At 41.3% G+C, this 25,427-nt stretch overlaps 1 protein-coding gene across 4 annotated transcripts in view; it reads right to left on the bottom strand.

Annotated features, from left to right (window-relative positions):
- pex5la (peroxisomal biogenesis factor 5-like a) overlaps positions 1-25,427 on the bottom strand; it is a 61,119-nt gene that overhangs the window by 17,052 nt on the left and 18,640 nt on the right. For 3 of the 4 annotated variants that reach the window (XM_077015041.1, XM_077015043.1, XM_077015042.1), the window contains exons 2-3: positions 6,504-6,608; positions 1,530-1,641 (exon numbers count right to left, since the gene is read on the bottom strand). In XM_077015041.1, the coding sequence (XP_076871156.1) occupies positions 1,530-1,641; positions 6,504-6,608 (217 nt within the window). The remainder of the gene's footprint in view (positions 1-1,529; positions 1,642-6,503; positions 6,609-25,427) is intronic. The other variant, XM_077015044.1, reaches the window with a different exon arrangement.

The following is a 25,427-nucleotide window of genomic DNA, read 5'->3' as shown; positions in this document are numbered from 1 at the left end:
CAGACCCTCACACCCATGAAAACCTTCTACATATCTATGGCGTTACTGGCTATGTCTGTCAATGATAACGGTGCACCGGCCACTTCACATTCTTCTCAGTTCATCAAACCTGCCTGATGTCCCACCTTTTTCAACACTGATTTATCGCTGTCTGTGAGCTAATTACAGCACAGCCTTTTAGTTCTAATTACTGAAATCATTGATGAGTGTGAAAAAGGAGGTGAAGCATCACGTGTTTTGGTCCTAAATGCCTCCTGACTTACACCGACACCATTTGCTGTCACTCACTCTCTTTAGAAATCAATCGCACATTAGCTGAAGCACCTCCTTGTTGTCTACTGGTCTCTGTCACAAACAACAATACATGCACTTGTAGAAAATGTAAAAGCAATTCAAAATGAGAACAAACAAAATCCAAACTTCATCCAGATGGAGCTTCAATTCTGCGAATGCCATTATGTCCCATGTGATCTTCTGGATTGGCTCTGGAACTTCCTAATTATATGGTATACCATGTGGTTAGCCCAGCTGAGAAATGTCCTACTGTCATCCACCATGTAATGTGGTCTTGTCATAAAGGACAACAGCAAGACAGCCACACTGCAATACAGCCGGCAGAGTTCACAGCATGTGGTGAATGCTGGGACATATATAACTATTCTATGAATTAAATAAATCATAAAAGACAAAACTGAAAATCATATGCGAGTGTTTCAGAGTTTCCGGATGTGACCATATGGCTCAGTTAATAAATGTATAAGTATATGATCTGCTTCTTGGTATTTGAGAAACACTGGAAAACAGCTCGTCAAGCATCTGAGCACAGAGCTCAATGGCCAGCTCTTCAATCCATTATTTTTGCAACACTCTGAAGGGTACACTGCAAAACCCTTTGTTTGCAGTGAGCTCAACCCAGTCAGATTTGAGTTCCACTAATCCATCAGGTCGGAGGTATTGCTTAATTATTAAGAAACTGCTCTTTAATTTCAAACAAGCCAAAGAATCTTACATACAAAAGAGCTCTGATATTAAGGACTCGTTATACATTAAAATATTATACACAATTAGTCAGCGTTCTCCTGAACTGTGTGTAGCAGTCTTGAGTGTTTCACGCAAAGAAGAAAGACAAAACGCATGTGCAACAAGGCCAAATTACCTCCTCAGTTAGTTATTATGCAGGCCTACTTGAAATAATGAACTCATCTTAAAGTGAGAGCTCTCGGACTTCATACACCTTCATTAAGCCCTATGTTTGACTGCTGTAAAGGCAGACTGCTGATCGGCATAATTAAAACATCTGCCTGTAGGAACAGTGTGAGAATGTGCCATGGTCTGAAAAAGGTAATAACTGCAGTTATGCCACGAAATGAAGAAGAACCCAGCAAGCTTGAAGGATCAAAGAGACGACCACTCTGCATGACATGGGCCCTACGTCTTCTTAGCTTACAGCATGCTGCCTAAGTGTGGTGGGTCCTAGCAGGAGGGGAGGGTGTCGAATATTTCAGGGAGAAATTCAGGACTTGTGTTACCTGCAGTGTTGGAGGTTACAGGGCGGGCAGCCCGGTCACACTTCGTCTCACACAGGAAGTCCTCAATGGAGGGACTCAGCAAGGGCCGGCTCTCCTGCTGCTCATTCGACAGCTGAGAGGAGAAACAACCAATCAAAACACTACAACGAGATCGACGCCCATGCTTGCGATGCCCTGCCCCTCCCCCTGTTTGTGCAGAGGTCAAAGAGACTCCCAGTGCCATCACAGCCCTAGCTTTGATTTGTCAGTGATGATTCATTCCCAGGCCAGCAGGGGTGTGTTTGTAGAACTACAGCTCCCATTCTCATTCTGGGCCCCAGCTGGACAGAACTTACTAACCTGAAGTTACTTCATGGAAAACAAGATGTTTTTTTAATCCTGTTGCTAGCACTATGTGTTTTTGTTCCTACTGTTATGGAATCATTTTCCAAAACACTTTCCAAGGTAGTCTTTCTACAAAATCTATTCTATTAAATAATTTGTTTTTTTGGCAGAGGGAAAATACAACAACAAAGTAATGGCACCTTTGCTATTTCAGTTATCATGCATTAAATACAGTATATGTGTAGTCAGCATAAGATTTAATTACATAATATATGTATAATCAGCACGAGATTTAATTGCTCACCCAATACAAGTGCTTGCATTTCAATTACAGTCCTCAGCTTGCACATGTGCGCATGTTCGAGTGTGTGCATGTCCTTCAGGGACACGGGTGGCACAGCCCAGAGAAAACACATCAATCACCACGATGCTCTCACAGTGCTCACTCAGCCATGCTGGACGAACCCATGCAGAAGCTCTCTGTGTGCACTGCAAACAGACAGTGATTGTGCATTGCAACTGTAATTGCCTCTCTATCAGGGATCATTTATCTCGAGACTTAAAGAACTCAAGTTAGCTCTGATGCTAAATCGTTGGCCTCATGTCCTTTCCCCCTCCCATACTACATGTAATATATCTGTGGATGATATGCTGTAGATTTTTCTAATTAAAAAACCCAGAGCCAGATGAATGCCTTTCCTTATACTGCTGGGGACATAACTGATCTTTGGTCATTCAGTGTCTCCCTCCACTCATACAATAATAATAAATCACTTTAAACTTGCTAGCAGAATACTGCTGAATAGGCAATACTTCAACACGGTATGTCTGGACATTCTAAAATAATCCTTACCATGACCCTGAATGTATTAATAGAGTGTTTGGCAATCTTTATTCTTTCTCATACCACTGTGAACTAAATATTCAATCATATCAAGACTGAATATTTATTTATTTATTTGAGGCCTCTAATTAAATCTGTTAGCAGATTTGGTTACTTATTTAGAAGTGAAGCCTGTATTTTAAAAATGTAAAAAAAAATTTTAATCGGATGTATATATTTTTTAAACAACATGCAAAAAAAATATGCTGTTTAAAATGCATGCTAAATGGGTTTGGACCTTACCTCCTCACCAGTATCCCAAAACCAGAGAGGCTATTTGTGAGGAGCTGTGTGAGGAGCATAGAGGACCTAGAGGGGCTTGGTTGGTGTGTCTCCTGCAGTCTGACGACCCAGCCGAGTTAATTGGCCTGAAGGGGCCACTGTGGCTCCGCAAGTGTCAGGAAGGTGATTCAACTTTTTGCTGAGTGGAATCCCTGATGTCACTTGACCTGACTTTGGAAAGGACTAAATGAAGACATTTTCACATATAAGCTGTGTCTGTAAGGGCTGCTGAACCTAAAGTAAAACAAATTATGCGATGTGTACACTAAGGCACAGTGCTGCCTTTGAGCGCCCTATTTAATCGGAGTCAGTCTCATTATAACAAGCATAACTTCCTCTGCTGTAACTGCCAGCAAAATATGAACCTTAATAAAGGGAGTTTCAGAAAGCCTTTCATGACTCTGGTGCTTAATTACATCATTCCTGTTTTCGCTGAAAATGCTTCTGCAGTTTTGGCACAAATATAAAAGGTTTGCTGACAATAATGGGGATAATTTAGGGGACAGACCCTACCCTCATGATTAAGCCCAAATCATCCAGTTTCACTGCAGGGCATTATCTGTTCTTTGAGGACCTGAAGGCACAAACAGATGTGATCCTGACATATTTGAATTATTCATGAAAAAAAAATTCCCGGCAATACAGGCTTGTTACACAATGTATTAACGGTAAGTGATGTAATCCTAAGGGTGTGCATGTGATTCGCAATTCATCATAAAAAGTGACTTAGGATTTGTTCACCTGTGCACACTGAGTAGAACAAAAAGCAGACCTAGTGCTTCTGAATTACTGACATCACTAAAACATAGACGTGGGACAGGACCACAGACATATTCATAAACCATTATAAATGCTTCATAAATGAGAAATCCTAGTTCTTTATGGGATGTCAGGGAATTAAAATTATGCAGTAACATACTGTAGTTAAAATGTTATGCAGAAAAAAGGAGGGCATTAAACAATGAGTATGACACATGGTAATATATGAGTGATCAGTAAAGATCAATAAGTATGACACGTGATAATATATGAGTGATCTGTAAAGAGCAATGAGTTTGAAACGTGGTAATATACGAGTGATCCCCATATATCAATGAGTATGATGCATGGTAATATATGAGTGATCACCATATATCAATGAGTATGATGCATGGTAATATATGAGTGATCACTAAAGATCAATATGTATGATGCATGGTAATATATGAGTAATCGTTAAAGATCAATGAGTATGATGCATATACGAGCAATATTACCTAAAGATTTACTCATTTGAAATGTCTTAGATTCAGTCCAGGACTGGTTGTGAATGTCATCTATTTTAATTAGGATGGATCTGTTTAGTGTATGAAATCTAAGCTTCGTGGATTCAAGCAGCAATGTGCTCTGACATTCTGTTTTGACAGCGGCTTTTAAAGCTCATACAGGAAGTGACAGTGAATGTAATAATTTTGTGTAAATAATAATTCTGTCTACGCATTCTGCATGACCAAGCACTCGATGAAAAAGGATTAAAGTTATCTGCTGTTCTCATTAGCAAATGCAGGAACTCCTCCGATGTCTCAACCTAAATAATAATCTGGCTGAGTTGGAGCTGGCCTGTTTTTTTGGAGGCATCCACATATAATGCAGTGATCATTATGTGCCATGTGCTTTGACTCCACACCTTTGCTCTGCTCCTTTGTTTACAAGAAATAATGGTCCAATCCAGAATTATGTAATGGAAAACTTCAGCTAATTATGCTGCTTAAGCTTGGTGCCTAGTGTGATCGCTTAGATATTGTTGTCAAGGGAAACCAAACGCAGTACAGAAAGCCGGAGTCTTCAGGGCCACGTGCACGGAGACAGTGCATGTGAAATGTTTGCGTGCCTCGTTAATAACACGAACTTAGCACTGCCACGCACAACTGTGATATTTCAGAGGTTTCATGAAAAAATAATCAGCACTAATTGTGAAGTCTAAATTAGATCTCTCATCCACATGAAATAGTTTTATCCTGTAAGGCTTTTTTCAATATTGAAATTCAATCTACCTATAGTCTCATGAGGATTAAAGCCAGGCAGAGGATTGTCCAGTGGCATCACTTTCTTTGGCTACAGGTCCTGTGAACTGGACTGGAGTAGAAAGAAATGACGTATCACTCAGGATGTCCTGGGTTTTCCAATTTTAGAGGTAAAACCTACTACGCTGCATTGTACAAATTTGTGTATTAAAACAGTTTGGAAACCAAGCACATCAAATAGTGCATGAACATGAGGCCTCATACAGCTACAATTCTTATCTGCTTCTTTCCAAAATAATTTTTTCATTGTTTTGGAAAACACAGCAATATTTACAGGAGCTATATTATTGTAAATAGGACAATATTGACCTGATGGTGTTCTTCTGACACAGATATTGAGCTACATAATACTGGGCTGTCCACACAGGAATGATGATGTGTACCAGAGGCTGATTCAGTTCGTGAACTACTTTAGCGACACTTTTCCCTGATCCAAACACACATCTGTAGCCAATCACATTATGCACAGCCTGCAAATAACAGCAAAGCATTTCTCAAATTACTGAATATTTGCATGTAGTCATTGGAAGAAGAAACAAATCAGTGAATGACGCAATATGCAGATGCTTAAAAAAGAGCTTGCTAACATAAATGATTACTATTGCATTTCACTCATATAAGTAATACGTTTTGTTATTTCGACGTGCAAATGGAACAAATATTAAACACCAACAACTAAACATAGCACCCACACACACACACACACACACACACACACACACATACACATACACACACACTCACACACACAAAAGCACCTAAAGCATTTAAAGCACATTACAAAGCAAGCAGAGTACACTACAAACACACACAGAGGAGAAATACATGACATTTGCTAAAACCACATCAGCTCACAGAGAAGCAAAGAAATTGGCTTTAGCACACATACAGGCCAACTGCTGACAGCAGGCTCACACACAACACTTAGCTGCTTATGAGGGGTAAAAAATCCATTATGTGAGGCCATGAAATACTATGTGCTGTGAATTATTTCACTGAATGCTGAAATACTAAAGTACATAAAACTAGCCACATCTTCCACTGTGTTATTTTTAGCAGTGTCACCTGGAGAACCTTTGGATAAAGTTCTAACTCTGTAGAATTAAATTGCAATCCAAATGATATCTATAGGTAAACTCATGTTCTCATTCCTTTTGCTAAAATCATATACATTTATAACAGTAAATGTACTAACCAGTTCTACTATAAAACCCCATAGAGCAGCTCAGAATGAAATAACAGCATGTGGGAATTGGTCAGTGGTGAGTTTTTCGATGGTAGACAGATACTGTGATTTTTATAGTTACAAATCAGAAATGTTAAAAGCTTAGAAATGGGATGGTCAAAGCCTTGCCAATGGGTAAACCCAGTCAGAATGGAGAAGGCCTTCCACTCTTGGGAGAGCTGCAATATTCTGCCCACCTTGTTTGTCACCGGGAGGAGGGGCTTGCCTTCTGGGGACGCCTTATTGGGTATCTCCTTCAGCACCATGGCAACGGTCTTATCTGCAGCCCTAGAGTCTTTCCCCTACAACAGTGAAATCAACAATGACTCGTATCAGGACAAAAACATTCAGATATTCCAATGTGTTAATCCGCCTGGGGTGTTCAGTGAAGGTGTACGAAATAGTGTGGACATATGTGTTTCACATGGACTATCCTCATCACACAGTGACAGGGAATATTTCTCTAAGCCTTATCCATCTGTTAATGCTGCCTACCACACACACCTCATCCTCAGGTTCTGCCCACACACACCTCATCCTCAGGGTCTGCATACACACACCTCATCCTCAGGGTCTGCTTACACACACCTCATCCTCAGGGTCTGCCCACACACACCTCATCCTCAGATTTTGCTCACACACACCTCATCCTCAGGTTCTGCCCACACACACCTCATCCTCAGGTTCTGCCCACACACACCTCATCCTCAGGTTCTGCCCACACACACCTCATCCTCAGGGTCTGCTTACACACACCTCATCCTCAGGGTCTGCTTACACACACCTCATCCTCAGGGTCTGCTCACACACACCTCATCCCCAGGTTCTACTCACACACACCTCATCCTCAGGGTCTGCATACACACACCTCATCCTCAGGTTCTGCCCACACACACCTCATCCTCAGGGTTTGCCCACACACACCTCATCCTCAGGTTCTGCCCACACACACCTCATCCTCAGGGTCTGCTCACACACACCTCATCCTCAGGTTCTGCCCACACACACCTCATCCTCAGGGTCTGCCCACACACACCTCATCCTCAGGGTCCGCTCACACACACCTCATCCTCAGGTTCTGCCCACACACACCTCATCCTCAGGGTCTGCCCACACACACCTCATCCTCAGGGTCTGCTTACACACCCCTCATCCTCAGGGTCTGCCCACACACACCTCATCCTCAGGTTCTGCCCACACACACCTCATCCTCAGGGTCTGCCCACACACACCTCATCCTCAGGTTCTGCCCACACACACCTCATCCTCAGGGTCTGCCCACACACACCTCATCCTCAGGTTCTGCCCACACACCTCATCCTCAGATTTTGCTCACACACACCTCATCCTCAGGTTCTGCCCACACACACCTCATCCTCAGGTTCTGCCCACACACACCTCATCCTCAGGGTCTGCTCACACACACCTCATCCTTAGGTTCTGCCCACACACACCTCATCCTCAGGGTCTGCCCACACACACCTCATCCTCAGGTTCTGCCCACACACACCTCATCCTCAGGGTCTGCTCACACACACCTCATCCTCAGGTTCTGCCCACACACACCTCATCCTCAGGTTCTGCCCACACACCCCTCATCCTCAGGTTCTGCCCACACACCCCTCATCCTCAGGGTCTGCCCACACACCCCTCATCCTCAGGTTCTGCCCACACACACCTCATCCTCAGGTTCTGCCCACACACACCTCATCCTCAGGTTCTGCCCACACACCTCATCCTCAGATTTTGCTCACACACACCTCATCCTCAGGTTCTGCCCACACACACCTCATCCTCAGGATCTGCCCACACACACCTCATCCTCAGGGTCTGCCCACACACACCTCATCCTCAGGTTCTGCCCACACACACCTCATCCTCAGGTTCTGCCCACACACACCTCATCCTCAGGTTCTACTCACACACACCTCATCCTCAGGGTCTGCCCACACACACCTCATCCTCAGGTTCTGCCCACACACCCCTCATCCTCAGGTTCTGCCCACACACCCCTCATCCTCAGGTTCTGCCCACACACACCTCATCCTCAGGGTCTGCCCACACACACCTCATCCTCAGGTTCTACCCACACACACCTCATCCTCAGGTTCTACCCACACACACCTCATCCTCAGGTTCTACCCACACACACCTCATCCTCAGGTTCTACCCACACACACCTCATCCTCAGGTTCTGCCCACACACACCTCATCCTCAGTTCTACCCACACACACCTCATCCTCAGGGTCTGCCCACACACACCTCATCCTCAGTTCTACCCTGCTCTGTGACGTGCAGCCAGCAGACTGAAGCAAGAGAGAAGTGGCAGGTACTCACTTCCCCTCAGCAGGCGGGGCGATGCACGCCACATCTAGAATATCAGTCATCTCACAGCCAAGTCACTATGACTCAAAGTCTACCTTGTATAAGGACTCATACATTCAAATTTATATGAATGACAAAAAAGATCCTTCTTTTCTGTCGTCAGCACACACACTGCAAAAGCCTATTTGTATGACACCTTTAGAATGAACCATTGCTTTATTAATGGTAGTTGTAGAGAAAACCTCTCTATTTTTGCATAGTTTGTTACATAGTTTGGCATTGTTTAATGTAGTGACAGTAAGCACAATGCAGAGATATTCCATTTTGAAGCTTGTACAAAGTACTAATTTTGCAATGTAACAAATTCCACATAGATAGAACAAGTTGTCTATCCACCTTTAATACCACTGTGACTTCTTATTTTAATAGAATTGTTATTGTGGTTAAATGCTCCAAAAACTGATGTACTGAAAACTAAGCTGTGTCAGTGAGTCACTCCCTGTGTTCCATCAGGAAGGCACATACCTGGGTTTTTGGACCACATTTGCACACTGAAATTTGCCCCATTTGGAAAGTTGCATATTTTGGGCAAATGCAAAGGCTACAGCACATAAATCCATTCAGAGAAGACAGTCCCATAAATCTCTTCCCTGGACCAGAGAGCAGTTTGATAAATATGGCGGATGAAACAGAAACAGGTATATTTGAACTCTGCTACTATTTTTACATTTTTTTGTCTTTTCTTTTTTAAAAGCAGATTCACTTCCTGTTGGGCCTTGCTGTGTTGTCCTGTCCTAAAGAGGTGTGTGTGTGTGTGTGTGTGTGTGTGCCACTATATGTACATGGCCTCAGGGGTGTCTATCTTGAGAGTTTAATTTTTTAATGGAGCAGAAAAAACACCTGTGTCCAGACAAACCAAGTCAACTCAAGGGTAAGTAATATAAACATTGTGTAAGGTTAAATATACAGCAGAAGTATCTCTTATCCCATCTCCTTATCCTTACTGTGTCTCTGTGTTCTTAAAATGTCTCTTACCCTGTGCAGGTGTTATTACCGTGCTTCTGTGTTATTATCCTGCCTCTGTCTTTTTACCCTGTACCTGTGTCATTGCCCTGTCCCTGTGTTATTACCCAGTGTGTGTGTTAATTAGTGTTAGTACCCTGCCTCTGTCTTATTACCCTGTGCATGTGTTATTACCTTGACTCTGTGTTAATACCCTATCTCTGCGTTCTTACTGTTTCTCTGTGTTATTACCCTGTCTATGTGTTCTTACCCTGTCTCTGAAAGACTCCTATAAAAGACTCTTTATAAAGGCCAGCATGGCTGCAGCAGAAGCACTTTTCCACTTTTTGAATCAGCTGCTCTCAGTCATAGTCAGATACCTGAGCAGGTGTGCCCCTGTTGGTATAGCAACACACACAAGAGAAATGAACTGAGGTGTGCTGAGTACAGAGGTGGTTACTTCCCAGTGGGATGAGCATATGGGCTATGGGCACTATCATACATATGGGCTATGGGCACTATCATACATATGGGCTATGGGCACTATCATACATATGGGCTATAGACACTATCATATATATGGAATATGGGCACTATCATACATGGAATATGGGCACTATCATACATATGGAATATGGGCACTATCATATATATGGAATATGGGCACTATCATATATATGGGCTATGGGCACTATCATACATATGGAATATGGGCACTATCATATATATGGAATATGGGCACTATCATACATATGGAATATGGGCACTATCATATATATGGGCTATGGGCACTGTCATATATATGGGCTATGGGCACAAATCTTTTTTGACTCGTAAGACATGAAAAACAATACATCACAGTTTAGTGATACGGTCATGAGAAGAACAGACATCTGGCTACATTCACAATCTTTGGGTTCACAATTTATTTTGCCATTCAGGAGATTCGATTGGATTACTCATAAAAAAAATTACATATATAGTATAGTGACGTCTGTGAAAGGAATATTTTTGGATCTTTCAAACACATTAGCCATACATATTATTTTAATAGTAGAATATTCTCCTGAACCTTATGATTGAAAATGTCAACTTAATACATAATTATTAAAACACAATTGGTCTTTATACTTAGACTGGCAGTCGACACCCTAGGGGAATGCTCAGGAAGGCTCAGGAAGGCTCATGAATGTTCAGGAATGCACATGGATGTTCATGAATGCTCAGGAATGCATTCTTTCATGTGTTTTTTTCTCATGGAAGCGGAAATGGTAGAGATACGCCACACTCATAGTCTGCAGTGTCCATCACCGTCTGCTCACTGATTTGATCCAAACAGCAGGGGTCAATCTCACTACTTTCCCTCCCTATGGGCTGGATCTCCGCAGTTGATAACAAACCATTGCTAGAAATACTTTAAAAATAAGTTGCAAAAATTGCTTATGATAAAAAAGGGAGATTTCACCTCTGACACCAGTTTAATGTACTGGACCTTGGTCAATAATCAATAAAAGGTTTTTGGAAACCATTCCAAAAATTGCATTCTTATGGCTAAAAACTAGCTAGTATTTCTGTAGTGTCATGTGCAGCTCCAACATTACACATATTGCAGAAGGCAGAATAGTATGGTGTCCATCACAGGAAGCTCCTTAAAGCACAACCGTCCTTGCAAAGCTGAACTCCAGCAGTTTAGTAATTTTGTGAAAGTTGAAAGCAGTATGTTGTGGCAGTTCTTGTTTCAAGTCCTTGTACATCATTTACAGTTTACAATTTTCATTGATTGAAAATAAACACCTTATAGTTCCTACTGCAGCATGTACAGCTTACAGCCTGTACCTTAACTAGCAAGACTCAACCAGTCGCACTGGAGAAATCATATTACTACAATACACTAATACCACTACACTGCAGAACTGGTCTTAGTACAAGCTTAAAGTATCAAACACTGGAGCCAGTATTTAAAGTGCAAGATGGCCCAATACATGGTACTGCCAATACTAGTAGTGTAATCCTACTTCTTAGAACACTTTCCAATAGTGGCTTACAACCTTACTGTTCATATTACCGTGGGATCTAACTGGGACCTGGATTGGGGTTATATAAAAATAATATGTGAAGCATACAACTACTGTGTTCTACATGAGTAATCATGTGGTCACCAACTGCGGGAACGATTTGATTCAGCAGTCTCTTCTTCATGGCGACACGGCAATGGTTGGTGCTTGCACTCTATATACTCTCAGCATTAAATAAAATCACAATGTGTATAGTACAGGTTTTGGCTCTGTGTATTCTATTTTTCATATACACCCACAGCTTCAAAAAGAAGTCATGTTGAATTGCTTTGACTACGAGATCAGATATAAATGTCACATAATCCTGATGACTGCCAGAGAGAGGAACACTGGGTTAGCCCATCCTGAAATGGAGAAGCTGTTCTTGGTCCAGCCCGCAGAACCAGAATTTATGACAGTGCACGGACACACTAGACCCTCTCCACTGGGGGGAATAAAGCCCTTGGTTGAAATGCTCCATGCTGAGGAATCTCCTCTGTCCCCCTTTAATGGCAGCTGAGGTCATGTGTGTAAATGAATAGGAACTTCACAGTTATATCCCAGTACTATGCAGACGAGAGTTCCACAAGATGGTCACACAGCGGTATTTCCTGTTAAAGGATGCCACCAGTACTTTTAGGTATGTGGTTTGTTTGTGAAGATTAAGTCCAGACTGGTCTAAATGTAGTACTATAGTAATATAGTAATCTGGACCTAAAGTGGCCAAAAGTCTGCATTCTACCATCAAATATCGCTGTGTTGTTTTTGACAGGCATCCACAGTACAGCGTCTGGTGCTAACATTACCAACCGACTCTTCATAAAAGAGATGGTCTCAGTCTGACATAGACAATGAGTAAGTGTCATGTTTAACACTCAGCCCGGCATGGACAGCAAGTGTCATGTTTAACACTAATAAGGGGAATTAGAGTGAACCTCTCTGTGCCACTGTACATCACATGGTATAAATGCTAATACACAGGTGTGCAGTACAATCATTTATTTAGTCAATGTGCAGTAACTTAAATCTAACCAATGAACCATGCAGTATTTTGACCTAAATACATAGCACGCTGTTTCTGATTCTAACCAATTTCAGTCTGCTTCATGTGCTGGGTGCACTTGAGGCTATGTGCTAATTAGAGTGGTCACAAAACTGTACTGATATTTAGAGCATTCCTTAGCAAATCTTTAATAATCTCTAACTAAAAAGCAAAACTTCAATGTTCGCCTGTGTCAGGTGATGTATTAGACATATTCAGGTGAAAATTTAAGATCATTAAATGGTTACAATCTGAGTGTTTTAAACCACAGCACTATGTGTGGTTGGCACGTGTTCTTTTACTGAGACACAGAGCTGTGTTTAGCTGATTGTGAAAGATCTCTCCCCAGTACTTCCAGAGTTTAGCATTTAACCTGTCACCGAGGAACAATGCCAAATGTAGCAGAGAGATCTCATTCACAATGCCTTAGCAGTCTTTCTCGGTTCTCTTCTCAACAATGGTTTCTGCACTGTCACTCTGAATATTTAATCACCAAGATTACCTGTTCTTTACTCAGAGGTTCAAACTAAAGGTACTGACACAATGCTGTGCATCCTTTGGTCCATGTGCATCACATCTACGGGCATCCACTTGCTAATGCTAGCAGAGGTCACCGGATGGACTATAACTATGTATCTGCACACAGTGATCCTGACCAGCCACCTTATCTCCAGTACGATAACACACGGTGAAATGCTGTGTTATCTGTGTTTGAGCAAAGGCCCTAATCCCAGATTCTGGTTTCAGATGTGAACCCAGTTCTACACTTTAAGTGCATCTAATTAAAGAAATTCATATTTATAATGTTAAATGTGGTCATCATTCCTCACGGAGTGACATTTATGACATCTATTCATCAGTCTTGTGGATACTCTGGCCACGTAAGGTTCATATTCAGTCACACAGGATGGAGTCCTTCAGACACAAGATTTGGATACATACCCTACTTGTTCAATTAAGTCCTAGTCCTAGATACATACAGTCCTAGATGTTGGCTGTAAAAAATATTTTTCTGAAGGTTTCTGAAGGTCTGAATGATTTAGGGAAGGTCAGTACAGATTTATTTATTTCTTTTATTTTTGCATAATGCTTTTGCAAAACTGTTACATGGATAGTATCAAGAGGTCCTTTCTCTATTACACTTTCCGGTAGGAGAAATGACTTAATGTCCTGCTTATCAGAAAGGCAAGAACAAAAAAGAATGAATGGCAAGAATTAAAATAATTTCATCGAGGAATAATTATGGCAACGCAAACTCATTTACAACCCAAGAATGATGAACAACTTGCAGGGTCGGAGCCATCTATTTATGCGAAGTAATTGGTTCATGCCTCAGTATGAAAGTGGTGTGTGTTGATGATGGTGCAGTAGAGATTTATCACACACTCACGCTGCTATGGAGCCAGGATGCTCATTAGGTTGCATGGTGAGGAACTGTGAGGATGTTCAGTGTAACAGTGGTAAAGTTCACTATACATTTTAAAATTCAGTTAATAAAACAGAATGGCCATAACTTGGCTATGTCCAAAACGCTCCTTCTGAATAGCACAGTGTTCGCCCTATCCAAACAAATCCATGAAAATGAGGGTCAGACTTAATGCTACAGAGTGACCTTCTCACGGATATGTTGTCATTTGCGTAATGAGCATATAATGTCTGGGCGGGAGCTGATGATGAACAGGTACTCTGGTTTGTTTTTTTGTGGATGGATAGTTTTGCTGTTTGAGACTGTGTGAAATGCACTTTTCTGACCCTATGAATGACCTGCAGTTGGATGACTTTGATCCTCTCACACAGTGCCAGTAAGGCTCATTAGCTTCAGTCCTTAGTTGGCCTTATTACCTTTACCTAGGCCTATTGTTACTGTCTTAAGATCTCCAATTAATCAGTTAAATTATATCAATTAATCAATATCTTAATTCTGTCCTCTAGGTTTCTGAAGGATCCTGATTCTTTCGAGTTTCCATTACTAGGATTTGTCCTTTCATGTATCTCTGGAAATGCACAGAAGTGAGATGCACACACGCACACACTGGGCTCTTTCTGTAATAAATAAAATCTCAGGAGACTTCACCAGGAGCCTTCTCAAAGAGACACGAGGCACTTGGCAGTATATACTCGAACACGGTCATAGAGTCTGGTTCATGAGGAGGTAGCAATTCATAATAAAGAAGTCTCTCAAGACTTTGCCCATGCCTTGTTTTTACCTGTACCTTTAATTACCTTGAAAACCCTGAGCACAGCAGAAAACACTTAGTTCTCACAGCACACCCAGGGTTAGCAAAACAACCAGGACATGCGGACAGCACGGGCCAGGCACATCGGCAAGACCTTTTCTATTCAGTTTTTGCAAAAATAATGAATGAGATAAAAATAAATTACTATTTCTATTTTTTAATGTCGTCTTAATGGATAACAATACACAGTTCACTTCTTTACAACCAACATTTCAGCAATAAAACAAATAACTAGGAGGTGTGGGGGAGGGGTGCAGATGAGTATCCCTATTGCATACAGGTCAATACCAATCTCCCTGACACACGTGCAGAATCCCGTTTGTTACAGACTTATGAACTTGTGACTGAAAGCGTGTCATTTTCAGTGCATCACTTATCATTGCTCAGGAGACGCCGAAGATGAAAGTTAAAAGCTTCCTGCATTTTGCTTTTTAAATATTAAACACATAGTGGTGTACATGCTCGGGCGAAGCTGCTGCTGGAATAACTAATGGTAATGGTAGTGGTAGCATCTAATCAGACTCCTGGATGGTGCTCATTCAAAGGCAGGGCTGCCTTTGTCAAGATCAGAAAAAGCTTTGCAAGGATATTTCACTGGTGACTGAACACTTAATTAACTGGAATAGGATTCTGCTATAAAAAGGGTCTCTTGATTTATTTGAGCTTGGTAGGAAGCTACATCAGTCATATTTAGAAAGAAAAAGCTCAGCTGAATTGACTCTGGCTTTACCGTGCACTTTCAAAGACACCACTAATGTTTGCTTAATAGGTGCGTCATCTTTGTTAAAACAGGATGGCCCTGGGCTTCCCTGCATCTTCTTCTGCGCGTTATGGAGTGAACTAATGTAAATCAAAGGCAACCTCCCCTCAACCCCTCCCAACTACCACCCCACCACCACCACCACCCCTGAGACTTCGTGCTGTCAGTGATGTAAAAAAAGAAGCCAAATTGCTATTACCAAAACTGTAAAGACTTTTTTTAAAGTGACAAGGTTAAGGTCCACCAGCCTCAATCCTGTTATAAATGAAAGATTTGTTTAAAATGAAAAGAACAAACAAGAAACAAATTAGCATGTGTTTCGAATGAGCTGTGAAATAGTAGCTAATACTTGGAGTTGTCCACCAGTTATGAATAGAAGCCACAAGTCTCTTAGGGAATCATGTTACATAACATTTGGTCGCTGAAGAACTGTGGGTTTAGTAACACATTCACATTGCCCTGCAGAGTTTTTCAGGTACGTTTTGAGAGCACAAAGGGAAAGTCTTGAATATTCAGATCCGACCTCACAGATGGGCTTAACTGAAAGATCACAGAACATTCTGTTCTTGTATCTGACCTGACTTATCCTTTCTTCCCAAACTCTCAGGAACCGAGAGAGATTAGAAAGCCTCTGTAAGGCACACGGATACCAAAGGATTTGCCCACTGCTGTATTTTACAGCAGGAAAGGATTGATGAATCCTGCTCGCTTGGAACTTGCACCTCATGTATAACTGCAGGTGAACCAGACAAATGTCACTTTATATCTATGTGTCTGTGATCCATCACCTTCAGCCAGACAAACATAATGGTTCTCAGGAGCCATCTAAGCTCTGTTTACTTTCACATATTTCAAGGATAAAGTCCTAAATACAGTGACACTGATTCTGACAGCAACATCTAAAATGATAGCTGATCGGTACGGTATATCAAGAAGGATCACCAGAAAACTTGAGCTGAACTAGGACTTTGCCTTTTTTATACCAAATACATTTCTTTTAGTTATTTATTATAATAAACATCAATTTAATAAAAAACATTTATTAATTTATTAAAAGTTTTGCCAAGTGTAATGGCTCCTTCATCATTAGAAATTAGACGGATGAATGTTTGCGCCAAAAAAAAAAAGAAATTTTTACAGTTCATTTACATACAATGTTATGTAAAAAAATGTTTCCTTTATTTTGTGCCTTTGGCTATTGGTACTTATATCCTGAATTCTGCCTACGAATGGCATGTTTGAAAAAGGCCTCCTTTCCTTCAATGGTTCATAAAACTCATAAAGTGCCATGAGGTCCACTTTATGAATCTGAGGCTCCTGCCTGCGAACCAACCAATTAGGCATCTCCAAGTGACTGCTTGGGTCATTACTGTGTACTGGAGAGTCCCTCACGAAACCTACCCTGACTGTCGGATGCTGTATATTTTATAATATGGGGCAGAAATCGGGAATATGCCTTCCTCATTGATAACTCTGTTAATATCGACACTGTGTCAAGCATGCTGTCCTCTTAGCTGGTCCGCTCTCACTGGATATGGGGCAAGAGGTGTACTGTGCAGTTGAAGCCGGACAATGAAGGCACTGGCAAACTGCCAAGCAGGTGTGTTGTAGGAAATAAAAGCCACAGAGGGGCATGATATTATTCTGTGTGTGTTTAGTGGGGGGAGGGTTTCAAGGATTTCTACCCAACCTGCACATTACACTGACAGATGAGATCAGTCTTTCTGTCGGCTTTGGTGCCTCACAGGATCGCCAGCAGAGTACACCCCCCCAAAAAAGGATAAATAAACTAAAGTCAAGGCAAAGGTCTAATTAAAAGTTTTCAAGTTCAACTTGATGGAAAGGACAGGAGAACACAAGAGGGCACTTTGTCGACTTCATTCTGTTTGTGACCATTCTGTTTACAACCACCAGAGTTTGTGTTTATTAAAAAAGGGGTAGCAAGCATTTTGATGAGGGCTCTACCCTTGTGACAAATGCTTATTGTTTGCTTAAGGTTTGATATGTTCACGGTTCTGCTGTTCTAGGATCACTGCATCCACTAAGGTCTGTCTCTACTCCACAGTTTGGATTATGGAGATATTTTCCGCACCGCGAATATAACATGAAAATCTTGCTAAGCATTATTCTATGTTGTACTGTACAAGAGCAGTACCAAACACAACACTTCAAGAAGTCCTTTAGAGAAAATAATAGATAATACTTGTGTCCGAATATCACATTTTTTACTGCAGTTTAAAGAAACCAAGCCTGTTACCTTAAATGTTTCAGACAGAATAACACTGTATTTGATAAGTGTCTCATGGTCATAAAACTACAGTGAAATATTACAAAGGCTCAACCATCTTTTAAATGGCTTTATGTTTAGATCTTGGGTTTTGAACATGGGTTGTGAATTTTGAACAGCTTGAATTGCTCCGTAACAAATTTGGAAGTTTAAAAAAAAAAAGAAATAAAGAAACAGTAAGTAAAAACAAATGCATTCAAATGCAGTTCTTGTCTGCTAGTCTTTTTAAGTATGCATCTATGCCACATCTAACAACAAGATTCATATGCAACTGTGTCACTTTTTGCAAACACTACAATATAACCGTGACATTTCCTAATTTAAATATGTTTACCATTTTGTCTTTTTGACATACAATACAAACATCTGAATGAAGACAAGTGGCTACTCTATGCACGTGAACGCAGTCCACACTCCATTATTCTCTAGTAAGTTTACATTGTTGTATTTCCATTTAACCCTGTGTTAAAGAGTGCCAAAGCGAAATAAAGTCTGCTGTCAAATTACAACCTATACATGACCTTTGGAGCCTGACATGATAGGCTCACAGCGGATCTAAACAACAGGGTATCACTGCTATGTCAAAGCAGCACCTGAGCTTTGCTTCAGGTGGAATTTAGTCATCATTTTACTGAAGGGAAGCACACACAGCCAGCTGACGTTTCAAATGCTCATGCGGATCACTTGCGGAAAAATGTCAGACAAAAACATGAATATTTAAATGATGTGTTCAGTTTTGACAAGAGGAAGTACAAATGTGTATTATTAATTTAAGAGGATTGTGTTTGTCTGTTATGGTAACTAAATAATGCAGAAATCCAGGTAAACTCAAAGGGTCGACAAACTTTGCAGCTGTAGATATATGATCTTAAAGGTCCTAAAAGTAGTCTGACCCCTCCAATGGATGGTCCTGTTTTTCTCACAAGATTACGAGTGATCCCGTATTTTCGCTGTTCCTAGGATCGCGCTGTTCTGGACTAATCTGTTGGAGCCACTCTTCCAGTTTAGGGGTCACACACCCATGTACCCCCATCCCCACTGGGACAAACTTGGTGTTAACCTTCCACATTCTCTCTACTTCATCTTTCAGCCCTTGGTATTTTTCCAAGTTCTCATATTCCTTCCTCTGAATGTTTCCATCAGTTGGCACGGCCACATCTGTCACCACTGCGGTTTCCTGCATCTTGTCTACTATCACGATGTCTGCTTGATTCGTCATTACTTGCCAGCATCTTGCCTCAGAGACTCCTCTGCAGAGTTCGATTTTTGGCTCTTTCCTGGTGTGACACACACCTGTTTCGATTGACTTAGTGTTTGATCTTGTGCTGCCATGATTAGCGACTGTGTTGTCCTTCAGGTCTGCTTTTTCCAGCCATGGTTAGGACTGTCTTATGTGAGCCTCCTCTTCTGTTTGTCAGTAGTACGTTCCTTTGAGAGGCGTATCCTGCCATGACGCCCCCTTAAGGTTTCACTGTTGTAATGCTGAAGGCGTAGAGGGTGGAGGGGGTGGACAAAACGCTGAGAAAAGCAAGATTTATTGTATGAGAATCCAAACTCAGTCATATAAACTGTCCATGGTCAAAAAAGAAGAAACAAAACTAACACGCAACGAACTACAAGACACATAAAAGAAAACACACTGATTACACTTTACCACAGGGCTTGAATAAACAGGACATGAAAAAAAACAGCCACAGATAGAAGCAAACATGGGGCTTAAATATATTTAAATCAAACAAGAAACACATGACTCCACTAACGAGGGGCGGGGTTACAAAATACAAGGAGGGACTAAGACTGACAGCCCACACACTGAAAAACAAAGGCATAACTAACAGGTAGGGGTAGGGCTAGACATGACAATCGTGACCATATTCTCCATCTGACTCGTATCTCACCCTGGATTGTGGATCTTACTTATACTTTGTAAGACACTGGCTGGTGTACAGTCGTTTGATGTTGGATCATGGGTGGAGTGCTCCGTGCATTGTGAAGGGTTTTCTGTTCTTGACGTCTGCAACTTCCAGCTCTCCTCTTCAACGGCTTATTGTCCCTTCTGGATATCTGATGACTGTCAGGACATACGTGTTTGTGGCTTTGATCTTATTGTTCCCATTCAACTAACTCTTGAGGAGTTGCCTAACCCTACAGAGCTACTTGAATGTTGCTTCTCAGTTGTGCCTTATGGTTCCCCTCTGATAAGAAAATTCCCAGGTATTTGTAGCTTTCCTCTTGGTCTGTTATATTGGATTGTGGAAATCCCCTCTGTCGTGATCACTTTCCTCTTTTCCAGCCTGAGCATCGTTCCTATGTTCCAACTTTATTGAGGTCTAGTATGAAGGAGATAGAGGATATGCTCTCCTCCACCATTGTACACTATCACTGCTGCCAAATACAACTGTTACTCCAGCTATTCCTATCACACAACTCATCATTCCTTGGCACTGATGGATTAAACAGCAGACAACCAGTCAGAAGGCCATTGCTGTCTAAGGCAAACAGAAAGGCAAGATTCCAGCTGGCAAAGACAGTGTAAAAGTTGGATCACTGAGCAGTGGAAAAATGTCACCTGGTCTGATGATCCAGATTTGTGTTGCACCATTGCTGATGGGAAATTGGGGCAAGCAGCATGAATCAATGGGCCCTTTCTGTCAGGCATCACCAGTTCAGGCCGGTGGAGGTGGAGTAATGGTGTGGGGAGTGTTTTGATGGCACATCCTCGGTTCTCTGATACCTGTGGAAGGACGTTTGGACAGCGGGGCTTTCCTAAACATTGTGGCTGACCAAGTTCATCCCTTCATGGCAGCTGTTTACCCTGTGGCAGAAGGACACTTTCAGCAGGACAATGCACCATACCACAAAGGTCAGATAGTGGTAGACTGGTTCCAGAAACATGACAGCGAGTTTTCTTTGCCTCTCTGGCCTTCACAGTCCCTGGATCTTAATCCTATAGAGCATCTCTAGGGCAAGGAAGAACAGGCTGTTCAGTGTGTGTGAAAGGTCAGTATCTCTATCTAATTTGATGCATCTGCGAGAAACTATTCTGTCCAAATGGTCCAAGATTCCTGCAGAATGATTTCAACACCTAATAGAATCTGTCTAGAAGCTGCAGTTCTGAAGGCCAACATGCTATTAGGTGATTAGGTGCCTACATATTAGGTGCCTCTATATATATATATGTGTATATATGTGTGTGTGTGTGTGTGTGTGTGTGTGTGTGCTTGAACATTTTCTGCAGGATCAGGATGAAGGGATGAAGACATAGCCCGGGTGAATGAGTGTGTAATTAAAATTAGTTCCACTGTGTGTGGTTATCAGCAGCCTCCTTACACGCCATCTTCTCTTTCGGGGACTTCTCGAAGTTACAGACTGAGAGAGCTCTTCTCTGCTAGAGCTTCTCACAGAAGTTTTCCTTTTGTTTAAAATACCAGTAGATTAAATAAGAATCCTCTCAGTTCCTCCCCTTTGCTGTGGCATCCTGTTTCCCTGCCGAGACCAGAAACCACCACAATATATAATTAGCAATGGTTGCTAAGTGGAGCAGGGTTTATGAATGGTCAGTAGTACCACTGAATTCAGGAACTGAGTTGCTGGGTGATGTAAAGGTTGGCATTGTCTTATCTTGGCCCTCTTTAATATTCAGGTTTCTAGGAGAAAGCCATATCTGCCCACAAACACAGAGGCACATGCAGGCTTGAGGAAACAGTATGCAGAGTATTTGCTCTTTGTATTTCTATTTCTATTGAATATCAGAATTGTGGAAAATTGCATTTCATTTGCAAAAGTTGCATTACAATGAGTGAAAATACAAAGGTAAATGTCTGGATTTTAGTTTCACTTCTGGCATGAAGAAAACACAGAGATACTAATTGTGGTCAGATTTGTTTGAACAATACAATGCATGTCTCACAATTCTTTTACTCAAAAACCTTTTTGTTAGTACTGTACATGACAAGTGAACGTAGTGTATTTTCTGCATGGTCATAACTGTATGTCAACATAATTAAATACAGCAATACAAGTGCAGGTATCTAAGTGTATCCCAGACAATGACACCTGACATCAACTTGAACTCTGCAATACTTTTTAGAGTTCAGTTACCTAACAGAAGCTATTTGTATAAGTAATTGTTCCTGATGTGATATTTAAAAACAGCTAATCTCTGGTCACACAGGCTGAGTTATTAGAGGGGATGTACAGACACAGGGCAGAGGAAGAGGCTTAAATCTAAGTGCCTTCTGCCTTGTGCTGTGAGCCCATTTAACTCACATCTGCTGCAGGGCAGAGAGGCCAGTCAGAGTTGAGGAAATGTTCAGATACTCATGCTCTCCTCTCCCGTCTCCAACTCTTGCTATTGGCTTGTCTCTCACAAACACACGCAGTGGTTGTTGACATGTGACTTACCTTGAGTATCAGTACAAAGTAGCAGGCAGCCAGTGCCAACAGCAGCACACCGGCGGACTCAGCTGACTACAGTCCTACACACTTTATAATGGCTGGCTGTTAAAAGATCCCGCTGTGTAAACAAGATATTGCTGACCAGCACTGTGGCTTCCTGTCCAGACTGGCCCTGTTGTCCACGCTTTACTGTCAGAAATGCATTGCATCTCTCTGTCAAAGTATGTTTTGTCATACATACATGAGAAAGAGAGAGAGAGAGAGAGAGAGAGAGAGAGAGAGAGAGAGAGAGAGAGAGAGAGATACAGTGTAATCTGAGGCTTTCTTGTGGAGCTTATTTACATCGAGATATTTGATGTACTACATCAAAGACGACATTTGAAAACTGTAAGACTTCAAAATAAAGTGGAGGGTAATTATCTTAAGTTTATGTCTTTAATTACACACGAGTTTGATTTTCACCTTCATCTCTTTTCTTTACTCAAGGGAAAAGATGACAGCGATAGCTGTAAATGTCATTCTTCAGTCTGTTTCCAGATGACGGACTGCCAGGGGATTTTGGTGATGGATATCACATTCAGGCCAAGCGTTAGAGTTATGGCCTCACAGTTGGTTTTATGTGATTAAGTAAACACTTTAAATCCCATCAGCTGAGAGGATGCCAGTGCTCTCTGTAAGGCCTGTTACCAAGCCTTCAAACCCCACTGTGATTCTGAATGGATCTCTTTTGAATGGATTGACAATTTTCAATCATTGGAAAATTATAAATTACACATCTTTTGACATAACACTGTATTTCTGATCTGAAGCATCTCCTGTTTGTATGCGATTGTGTAGCTAATATCCGTTAAAATATTTACTTCCATGTTTTCAGCTGGATTCAACAAATTGCACCACTTATGCCATAAACAGTACTTCTTTGTCTAGCAGTTAATTTATTTAAAACATCATCAGGCATAAAAGTGTAATACTTTTTGTTTTTCAACTTGTATACTTAACATATAACAATCACAAAACACATCACCAGTACTCACCAAAACAAACATCTAGTAATATAGAAAAGTCATTCCTCTATACACTTCCATCACCATTGGGAGCCTAAATCTATGTCCAGAAGGAAGCAGCTGGAACTCTCAGTTAAGCAGATGCTATGGATATCTCCATATCAGTCTCGCTTTCTGGGTGACATGACAAATTCAAGTTATTCAAGGGAGTTTGGATAACACCATCCTGTTTGCCATACTGCTGTTGATTAAATGATTCTTATCTTTGACATTTAAGATACCAATCCTAGTTATCATGGGAAAAGCTAAAACAGATTCAGTAAGTTACTTATTACTTCCTCTTGTCCACACTAAACATGTTTAACCTTAATAAGTGATGTTTCAGCTGCCCTGAATCAGTATTCACTTTAAGGGGCAGATTAATATCAATAACTGTCCCCACATATTTATAACTTTGCAAATCAACTGCTAATCCACACAGGTGATGGAACACAGGGCTCTTGATGGATGTCTCCATGTCACTGTGTTTGTTTTTGTAATGGTTAACTTTTAGATTACTATCTGGATGCACTGAACAAAGTTTGTCAATCACTGGGGTCACGCTCAGTCTCCCCGTGTTGTGGAAGGCTTAACAAGCACTATGTTTGTGACGAGACGAGGGCGGGATGCAAGCGTCTGACGGCAACGCTTAAACAAAAAGACGTTTAACAAAACTGAAAGGAGACGATGTTTCACAAGTACATGAGAAGCGTCCACAGTGGTTATGAATGAAGTCTCACAATATACACATCTATGAGGTCACAATTACAGATGAAGGGTGGAACTAATATTGGTTTATTTATGCACACTCGCTGGGAAAGTAACTAGATGCAGGTGTACGTGAGGAAGAACGCTAGAGGGGGGTGTAACAGGGAAGTAAATGAACGGCACATGGAAATATGCTGATGGAAAGAAACTGTCAGGCCTGCCTCCCTCCTGTCGGTCATGTCTTCTGTTTGTCTTTTATTTTGAAATTTCCTAGTTGTGTCTGTCTTCACTCCCCTGCCCCCTCGTTATTGCTTTCTGCTGTGTCTTGTTGAGTCCCTTGGTTGGTTAGTGTATTTAAGTCTTGTGTTTAGTCTCTTGTGTTGTTGGTTATTGTAAGTACCTCTTGTTTGTATGCGATTTGGTATCTTGGTTTTTTGTGTCTGTAATACTAGTCTGTATGTACTCCTTGTATTTTGTATTCCCTATTAGATGTACTTTGTGTGACTTTGGTTTCTCTAGTGATTTTGCTTGTTGATGTCTTTGCTTTTATTTAGCCTTGTCCACCTAGCTATTTCTGTTAGTGTTGTTTGGTGCATATGTTAGGTGTTTGATTATTCTTGGTGTATGTATTGTGTGCTTTGTGTATATCCATCAGTTTTGTCATTAAATTCATTGTTCAGTCCGCACTTGCGTCCAGCCCTCTCTCCTAGTTGTTACAGAAACATGATCAATAACCACACATGGTCCCATCGCATGGGCGATGCAGTTGAAGAGATTTCAGAACATATAGGTCTTGGAATTGACTTCTTTAGTGATTTTTTTTTTTTTTTTTTTTTTTTTTTTGTTAAGAATACACAAGAGAGGAGACCGAATCCAGCCCTGTGGTGAGCTGGCAGAGTTGAGAAGGTATTGAGATAAACCAATGCCCTTTAACCGCTGTGGTCTTCACATCACAAAAGTCCACAATCCTAGATGCTACATTAGAAACTATATAAAATTGTACTAAAGTTTTGTTGACTAAAAAAACTAATTTGAAGTCAAATGCAAGATTCTTGTATCATTTTAAGGTGTCTGTAGAGGTTTATCAGAGTAACGATAGTACGATCTACCCTTCACCTACTGGCTGCACACTGCATCGGGTCTAAATACTCCTCAAATAAACCCAGTAGCTTCTTTGTAATGGGTTTCTCAAATGCTTTTATCAGTAATGATGTTCGGGCTACCTGGTGAAGGCCAATGAGTTGCTTCACTGATTTACATTTAC

This window comes from Brachyhypopomus gauderio, chromosome 8, assembly GCF_052324685.1.
Source record: "Brachyhypopomus gauderio isolate BG-103 chromosome 8, BGAUD_0.2, whole genome shotgun sequence".
Classification (NCBI taxonomy): domain Eukaryota; kingdom Metazoa; phylum Chordata; class Actinopteri; order Gymnotiformes; family Hypopomidae; genus Brachyhypopomus; species Brachyhypopomus gauderio.
The sequence above is the reverse complement of the archived record's forward strand: the minus strand, read 5'-3'. Positions and strand labels throughout refer to the sequence as shown.